This window comes from Myotis davidii, unplaced genomic scaffold, assembly GCF_000327345.1.
Source record: "Myotis davidii unplaced genomic scaffold, ASM32734v1 scaffold656, whole genome shotgun sequence".
Classification (NCBI taxonomy): domain Eukaryota; kingdom Metazoa; phylum Chordata; class Mammalia; order Chiroptera; family Vespertilionidae; genus Myotis; species Myotis davidii.
This window is the reverse complement of record NW_006287544.1, coordinates 6,261-15,772: the sequence shown is the minus strand read 5'-3', so window position 1 is coordinate 15,772 and position 9,512 is coordinate 6,261. Positions and strand designations below refer to the sequence as shown.

General features: G+C 38.6%; 1 protein-coding gene across 1 annotated transcript in view; it reads right to left on the bottom strand.

The window, feature by feature from the left end:
* EEA1 (early endosome antigen 1) overlaps positions 1–9,512 on the bottom strand; it is a 112,848-nt gene that overhangs the window by 100,894 nt on the left and 2,442 nt on the right. Inside the window, exon 2 of the mRNA XM_015561064.1 lies at positions 5,664–5,789. Within this exon, the coding sequence (XP_015416550.1) occupies positions 5,664–5,789 (126 nt within the window). The remainder of the gene's footprint in view (positions 1–5,663; positions 5,790–9,512) is intronic.

The window sequence follows — 9,512 nt, the reverse complement described above, 5'->3', positions numbered from 1 at the left end:
AGTGGGGGCCGGCTGGTTTGCCCTGAAGGGTGTCCCGGATCAGGGTGGGGGTTCCGCTGGGGGGCCTGGCCAGCCTGGGTGAGGGGCTGATGGCTCTTTGTACCCTGGCCAAACGCCCCAGCAGGGACCCTCACCCCATGATGTGGTAGCCAGCCTGGGTGAGGGGCTGATGGCTGTTTGCAGTCTGGCCACACCCACTTCAGGGTGGAGGTCCCTGCTGGGGTGCCTGGCCAGCCTGGGTGAGGGACTGATGGGTGTTTGCAAACTGGCCAAGCCCCCCAGCAGGGACCCTCATCCCATGAGGTTGTGGCCAGCGTGGGTGAGGGGCTGATGGCTGTTTCCAGGCTGGCCAAGCCCCCCATGAGGGTGTTGCCAGCCTAGGTGAGGGGATGAGGGCTGTTTTCAGGCTGGCCACACCCCCTTCAAGGTGGGGCTCCCCGCTGGGGTACCTGGCCAGCCTGGGTGAGGGGCTGATGGCTGTTTGCAGGATGGCCACGGTCCCAGGCAACCCAGGCTCCCAGACCCTCCTTGAGCAGAGGCCACAGCAGCTGGAAGCAGGTATCTGGGACTTATTTAGCTTCTATAATTGAAACTCTGTAGCCTTGAGCAGAGCTCAGGGCTGGCCAGGACAGGTGGGAAGCTTGGCTTCCTCCATCGCCAGGGGCAACCCAAGCCTCCTGTTTGCTCCAGCTCCGTGGCTGCAGCCACCTTGGTTGGGTTTATTTGCATAGTCGGTCCTGATTGTCTGGTGGGCATGGCTTGTGAGTGTAGCGGAGGTACAGTCAATTTGCATGTTTCTCTTTTATTAGATAACTCATAATTACCAGAGTATCTACAATGGTTGAGAAGTAAGTCTCCTTGCTAACCTAAGATTAATACTGCAAAAACCTAAAATTAATATACAATCCCATAGAATACAAAAAATTTATACATAACCCCCAAATTATTATATGGTTATGACATATGTAATCCTGCATGACTAGTCTCCCAATGCTCTCTTGACATCTCTAACTCTATATACAACATGCTTCAAAAATACTAAAATACCTGTTTCCCTCAACACACCATAGTACTTTACATTTTTGTGCCTTCACATATACTACTTTTTCCTCCAGCACTATCCTCATTAGCTTCTCAAGTTTCTACATTCACTTAATACATAAACACATCTATGTTTCCCTAATGGCTAATGTAGAATTTTGAACAAAATTTGGTTAAAAAAAAAAACAGCGGACACAATTAACACCTTATAGATTATCAAACCTTCCAAGGGAAAAACTGAGCTAAGCAATAAGTACTCTGAACATGTAAAAACTAAAAATAAATAAATAAAAAATGCTGCTCCTTTGTTGGATATTATGCAAATACCATATCTTCACATCATTTATGTGCATTATGTGACAGAATCAAGGCTCACTGAGTACTGGGGAGACCTATATGTAAACACAGACATACATTACCAGACAATGCTATAACACAAGTATATATGAAGTACTACATAAACACAGGGAAAGAAATATCCAACTCTGCCTGTGGCAGCAGTTCTTGCTTTATAAAAAATAAAGATAGATAGATTGATAGATAGATAGATAGATGACATTGAAATTAGGTACTAAAGAATGAGTAATATTTACTTGTGAGAAGTAAAAGAAAGGCATCCTAAGGAAGTAGAGGAGCATGAACAAAGATGCAGAAAGAGGTATAAAATAGAGTCATGCTGTGTTTGGGAAACAGATGTTCTGGTCACAGAGCCAGAGTGAATGATGGGCACAACAGGTGAATGCACACAGTGACCCCCTATAAAACTCCTGAAATTAGCAAAGACAGTAGTACTGAGGATGTGCCTTTGACATCAGAATAATGCCATTCAGCCCAGAGATATTTGGTACTCAGCACTATCTTTTTAATGAATGAACAGAATATTCTGTCTGTGTGTTAATCTAGCTGGTGTTATGTTCTTTCTTCAAAATCATCTCTTATCTACCACCATGTTTCATAATGGCTCTGCATTGTGCTTAATTTGGCATTCTTATAACTTCTAATAATTGTTATACCTACTAGTTGGCATGCCATTAGTGTAACAGCACATGAACCCCTATAATATTCAGCTGTCTTATCTCTTTTTTGTCTCAACTTCTGCTAATATGTAGAATTAGAGTGTTCTTCAGAGAACTCACATCCCAACTTTAGTCTTCAAAATTTTGGCTTTTTGACTATTGTCTCTACTTCCAACTTTTGGCTCTAGGAACCTGGTATGCCAGAAAGCAGGTAAAGAGAAGATCACATTAAAGTATGCCAGACATTCTTAAATTTTCTAAATATTTCCAGGTTAATAGTTCAGAAAGAACTAATTCATCCCTGAAGAGAAATTTTAGGAATTTAGTAATATATATTTACTTTTAAAAATATTCCAACTATGTGAATTTTCCATGTGATTAGAGCTTGCATGTTTAAATAAAACTCCAGCCTAGCCAGCATGGCTCAGTGGGAGCGTCAACCTAAGAACCAAGAGGTAATGGTTCAATTCCTGATTAGGGCACATGCCCAGGTTGTGGCCTCAATGCCTAGTAGAGGGCATGCAGGCGGTAGCCAATCAATAATTCTCTCTCAACATTGATGTTTCTCCCTCTCTCTCTCTCTCTCTCTCTCTCTCTCTCTCTCTCTCTCTCTCTCCGAAATCAATAAAAATATATTTTTTAAAATAACTAAATAAAATTCCAATTTTGAAACATTACCGATAAAAATACATCTAAAATGCATATACTTCCTCACCTTCTTAAATAGATAATATTATATCTTTGCTTGGTGTCTCAGAGGCATAACTTATTAATCACTGATTTGGGTGTTATCCACTCTTAATTCTGGCAAGACTATTTAAACTTCTATACCCACATTTTACAGTTTTTCCTACACCCTGTCTTGTCTTTCAACCATTATTTATGAAAATCGTTTGCATGCTATTTCTAACCTGATATGTGAGTCTGCCATGGTTAGGAAGGGTTAAGATTAAGGAAAAGTTTATTAAAACCACATCACTCATTTAAAATAAAAGTAAAATAAGCTCAGAATGAGTGTCTGAGTGAACAGTGTGCATGACCTTTAGTTCAAGGATTTTGCGATACTAATTCAGGACATTAAGAGACTCTACCTTTATTTTTTCTAAACTATTTTCAAGGGGATTGTGGTACTTTCCCAAAAGTACTGTTACCAAACAATAAAAATAGCCAGCTACGATTATTTCCCTTAAGCATTCCAAATTCTCACCAACTTAAAAAAAAAAAACACAAACAAACTAACCAATCTCTACAAAGTTTACTCAAGATTAAAAACAATAAATTCCCTTGCCTTGACTGGTTTGGCTCAGTGAATAGAGCATTGGCCTGCGGACTCAAGGGTCCCAGGTTCGATTCCAGTCAAGGGCATGTATGTTGGTTGCGGGCACATCCCCAGTACGGAGTGTGCAGGAAGCAGCTGATTGATGTTTCTCTCTCATCGATGTTTCTAACTCTCTATCCCTCTCCCTTCTTCTCTGTAAAAGAGAGCATGTACCTTGGTTGCGGGCACATACCCAGTAGAGGGTGTGCAGAAGGCAGCTGATCGATGTTTCTCACTCTCTATCCCTCTCCCTTCCTCTCTGTAAAAAATCAATAAAATATATATATTTAAAAAAAAAACAATAAATTCCTTAATAAATTTATTACTCTCATATTTCAGTTATCTGTAATCCTTTTTCAGATTCATTACAGCTAAGAACTTAACTTGATACTTGTGGTACCCCTGATATACCAAATATTCTTTGAATTAAAAAGAAAGTTCTTATCTAAGTGACAGGTAGGTGAGATTGTCCCTTATGATTTTGGCATAAAGAAGAATAGTTAACCCAATCATTCTGGAAGGAAGACAACTGGTAAAATGCCAAGCAGAGTCCTAAGAATGGGTTAGGCCGCTATCTTTATTCACAATGCTTCAACTAATTTAACTGATGTCCTTCTATATGTACTATTTTTCCCATCACCCTAGAGAATGTCTGGTTTAATTGTTCCCAGGTGGAAGTTTTTCTAGGTCACCTCAAGTTGAAATAGCCATTGCATTCTTTTTGCAAATAAAATCTATCATAGAAACTTCCTGGGGTGGAAATCATATCTTACCTTTTTGTCTCCTTTACCTACCAAAATACCTGGCAACTAAGAGGTGCTCTATTAATATGTTAAGTGAATGTTTGGCAAGATCATTTCCATATATATAAAACTGCCTCACAGAAAAAGTGATTTTTTGTCTTTCATAGTATAAAAAATTTCATTCTTTTGTGAGATTTATAAACAAAGCAAGTAAAAAAATTTATGTTTCTCTTTTTTTAGGATACAGTAATTTTCAAAAGAAATATATAATATACTAGAGGCCCGGTGAACAAATTTGTGCACCAGTGGGGTCCCTCGGCCTGGCCTGCGGGATCAGGCTGAAACCGACTCTCTGACATCCCCTGAGGGGTCCCAATTACAAGAGGGCACAGGCCAGGCCAGGCCAAGGGACCCCACCAGGGCACAATCAGGGCCAGGGAGAGACACGGGTGGTTGGTCAGCCAGGGAGAGATTACGGGAGGGCTCCAGGACATGTCCGGCCCGTCTTGCTTATTCTCAATCAGCCGGGCCCCAGCAGCAAGCTAAACGTCTGGTCGGAGGATCTTCCTCTGGTGGTCAGTGCACGTCATAGCAAGCAGCTGAGCGGCCTTAGCATATCATTAGCATATTACACTTTGGTTGGACAGCTGACCGGACACTTAGCATATTAGGCTTTTATTATATATCAGAATCATCTGAGAAACTTTTTCAAGGACATTTCCTTCCCCTCACTGGATCCTATTCCCAGCTTTAGATATGCACCAGCCCCACACACTACTGAAAAAACATTTCAGTGATCTACTGTTAATGAGTGTGAAATCTGGCATCTCCCTCAGGTCAGGGTAGATTCAGGTTCTGCTATACAGTTTCCAAATAAAAAGAGTCACAGCTCACCCTGGCCAGTGTGGCTCGGTTGGAGCATCCTCCTCTACACCCAAAGGTAGTGGGTTTGATTCCCAATCAGGGCACATACCCAGGTTGGGGGTTTAAACCCCAACCTGGTCAGGGCACATGCTGGAAGCAACTGATGGATGTTTTTCTCTCACGTGGATGTTTCTCCCTCCCATCCCTTCCTCTGTCCCCCTTCCCCAATCTAAAAAAAATCCAATAAATTTATTTTGAAAAAAAGACAGTAACAACTCACATGTAAATTCTTTTTTCTATTAAGACTAGTGTTTTAACCTAAAAAATTTTAATGCATTCATTAGAACATTAACTATGTAATAAAGATATAGCTTGCAATGTTGAAATAAAATATTATCCACAGCAAATTTCGAATTTCATGACAAAATTTATACAAAGATAATAACTTAAACTTGTATATTTGTTTAGATTCACAAAAGGACAGCTGCACCCAGTAAGAGAAACCAAGCCAACTTCCCAGGAGCCTCTTTTTATTATTGAACTTTCTTTAAGTCATGCATAATTAAAGCAATCCATATTCCCATGTAGCATAAAAAGTTAAGCGACACCAAGGCAAGGAAAAACAAAGCTATTCTGAGCAACCCATAACCAAGCTGCTAAAACAAAATATACAGGACCCACAGTAACACTGGAGTCATTAAGAAGTTCCTGTCCTCTTGTTTCATTTTCAGCGTGCACTTTCTGGTAATGCTCCGACAAATCAACAGCAGTTATACATCTTTTCATACATAACGGACAGATGAAACCCTGTGAAATAACAACTTTTAGGAGGATATACATAAAAAGTTTTATAAGACAAAATACAGACAATAAAAGATAGACATAACAGGAAAATAATTAGTATTATCTCTTTTAGAATACGTAAAGAAAATTTACAGGTACTAATGGCACAAAAGGTGGAAGATCTACACTTCTTTAAAAGTAGGACTTCTAAAATTAGTTCCCATTTTATGCTCTAAATTTTCATTTTTTTATGTTTTATTATAATAAAGTTGCTTAAAAATAAATACATAAAGTTACTTATTAGTTGAATTAATGTTTTTTTGTTTATGACACTTAATCCTTATTTATCTGAGAGCTATTATTAGCAAGTTACCTTTTACTTTAGATCAAGAGATATTGAGTAGTTATAATAAATACCTTTATGTGATATATTAAACAAAATGTCTTATAATGAAAGCAATTTTTAGTCTTCATCATATTCCTCTAGCCTGAGATCCCTTTCTTGCCCACAACGATAATTCCCAGTAGGTGACCCTTCATTCTACTTTTCTGAGGCAAATAATATCATTTTAAAACAATCTTCCAAATTTCTTATACCTCACAACATCTGTATTTTAAAATGTGTACTGATACACTGAGCTATGGTGTAGGATTTTGTCAGATAGGAACAGAAGGACAAGAAGATGGAGGAATTAATAGTATTGGGAAAAATAAACAAAATGAAGACAGTGGTGAAGGACAAGAGGTTATAAAGTTATAATGTCATGAGTTTGGGCATCAAAAATAGATGTGGATTTGCATCTCAACCTATGCTGACTATATGAGCTCAGTTTACTTTACTTGCTGCCAGTTTTCTCATCTATAAAAGGGGGCGAATATTAGTAACTATTCTCTACAATTATTGAGTAGTACATAAAATGCTTAGTACAGTGCCTGAGACATTGTAAGTGTTCCCTAATACCAATCATCATTAAATGTATGGTTAGAAAGGAAAGAAAATAAAACCTGGAAAGGTTAAAGACTAGAAGAAAAGAGAGGAAATTAAAATCTGAAATATTCAGCAAGGCCAAAGTTAAGTAGTGAAAATATGATGAAGATTTTGAGAAGATAGGCACTTATGGTAAGAAATGAAGAATAAGCCCTAGACAATTTGTCACAGTGGATAGTGGGTTGGCCTGCAGACTGAAGGGTCCTGAGTTTGATTAGGGTCAAGGGCACATGCCTGGGTTGTGGGCTCTGTCCCCAGTTGGGGGCATGCAGGAGGCAGCCAATCAATGATTCTCTTTCATCATTGATATTTCCATCTTTGTCTCCCTCTCCTTTCCTCTCTGAAATCAATAAAAATATTTTTTCAAAAAAAGAAATGACGGATAAGATTTTAACATTTCAGGTAAAATTATTCTGCTTGATAATAAGCTAGAGAAGGTACTGCCGTGGCTTGAGTAGCTAGAAAAGAGATAATAAAGAGCATTGGAATTGATAACATTAAGAACTGAGAGATGAGAATGTTCCTTAAACCACTAATGCCACTTAAGACAAAAGTAAAGGAATGCAAACAAGTTGGAAGGCAAGACAGGGTAGCAGTTAACAGCTAATCTTGGGTTTGAATCATGGATTCACACTATTCTTAGTAGATTTTAGGGCAGAGGTGGGCAAACTTTTTGACTCGAGGGCCACAACGGGTTCTTAAACTGGACCGGAGGGCCGGAACAAAAGCATGGATAGAATGTTTGTGTGAACTAATATAAATTCAAAGTAAACATCATTACATAAAAGGGTACGGTCTTTTTTTTTTTTTTTTTTAAGTTTTATTCATTTCAAACGGGCCGGATCCGGCCCGCGGGCGTAGTTTGCCCACAGCTGTTTTAGCGCCTTCAATTTCCTCATCTGTTAAATGAGATAATAATAAACCATTTCATATGTGTTTCCTGAGAATTAAATGACATAATACATATAAAATGCTTATCATAGCATCTGTAACAAAGAAAACATTAATAAATGTTGGCTATCATTAATGTTATTGTTCCTCTTGTTAACAACCTTTAAAGGAGATTAGCTAGGAGATGAAAGTGAGGAACATGAATTCAATTTTAGGGGGTTCTGGGGGGTTTTGTTGTTGTTGGTGGTGGTGGTGGTGGTGGTGTTTTAAATAATGAAAGGGATGTCTTTCAGGCAACCACAGTCTCAAGTGCTAAGAACTACAAAGTAATAGTTCCTTAAAAGAAGGCATCAAAGCATTTTTTTTTTTTTTTTGCTATCACAGTTTTATGCCTTTCTGGTTTCTTCACTGTAAATTTTCACATAAAATTACTCAACTGTTTATTCAAAAAATATTTACTGCCTTAGCCAGTTTGGCTCAGTGGATAGAGCATCAGCCTGCAGACTGAAGGGTCCTGGGTTTGATTCTGGTCAAGAGCACATGCCTTGGTTGTGGGCTCAGTCAGACATGCAGGAGGAGGCAGCCAATCAATGATTCCCTCTCATCACTGATGTTTTTCTCTCTTTCTTCCTCTCCCTTCCTCTCTGAAATCAGTAAAAATATATTTAAAACAAGAAAAGAATGCCCTAACTGGTTTGGCTCAGTGGATAGAGCGTCGGCCTGCGGACTCAAGGGTCCCAGGTTTGATTCCGGCCAAGGGCATGTACCTTGGTTGCGGGCACATCCCCAGTAGGGAGTGTGCAGGAGGCAGCTGATCCATGTTTCTCTCTCATAGCTGTTTCTAACTCTCTATCCCTCTCCCTTCCTCTCTGTAAAAAACCAATAAAATATATTTTTAAAAAAGAAAAGAAAAGAATGCAGTTGAAGTCAAAATTCCTTTAAAAAAAATATTTACTGAGAATGATTACTGTGCTCCATCCATTACGCTAACGTGCTGAGAACACATATATGAACCTATTGGTTCTGCTTCTCTTTAGAGAACCCTAATATAACTCCCCCAAAAACCTGTTGGAATGAATAAATTAATTTAGTCAGATTGTAAAATAAAAGATAGGCATACAAAAGTCAATTGTACTTCTACATTATAGAAACACACAAGTGGAAAATAAAATTAGAAGCAATACTATTTACACTAACATAAAAAAATGAAAATTACCAATTAATAAATTTAATAAAATATATAACACTTTTACATTGAAAACTACAAAATATGGCTGAACGAAATTAAAGAAATTGAATTATATCATGTGCAAGAATTAGAATATTCAATATTAAGATGGCTTCTCTTTCCCAAATTAATCTGTAGGTTATATATAATCCTAATCAAAATCCTAGTAGAAGTTTTCTCAAATTTATAAAGAAATACAAAGAACCTATTACATAAGAGTGAAAACAAACTAGAAAAGAATAAAACTGGGAGACTTAAACTATCTAATTTGAAGACTAACTATGAAACTACAGTAATCAAGACAGTATTGACTTAACTATACATCTACACAAATAACAGGCAAATATGCAAACTGACCGTACTTTTGCTATGCCTTAAGCCATACCCACCAGCCAATCAGAGTGACTATATGCAAATTAACCCAACCAAGATGGCAGCCGGCAGCCACGGAGCTGAAGCAAGCAGGAGGCTTGGTTGCCCCAATGATGAAGGAAGCCAGGCTTCCCGCCTGCTGCAGCAAGCTCTGAGCTCCACTCAAAGCAAAAAAGTTTCAGTTATAGAAGGTAAATAAATCCCAGAAGAAAAAAAGAAAAAATGAGAGGCTGGGAGCTTTTGTCGCTGGGGGGGGGGGGGGGGGGCT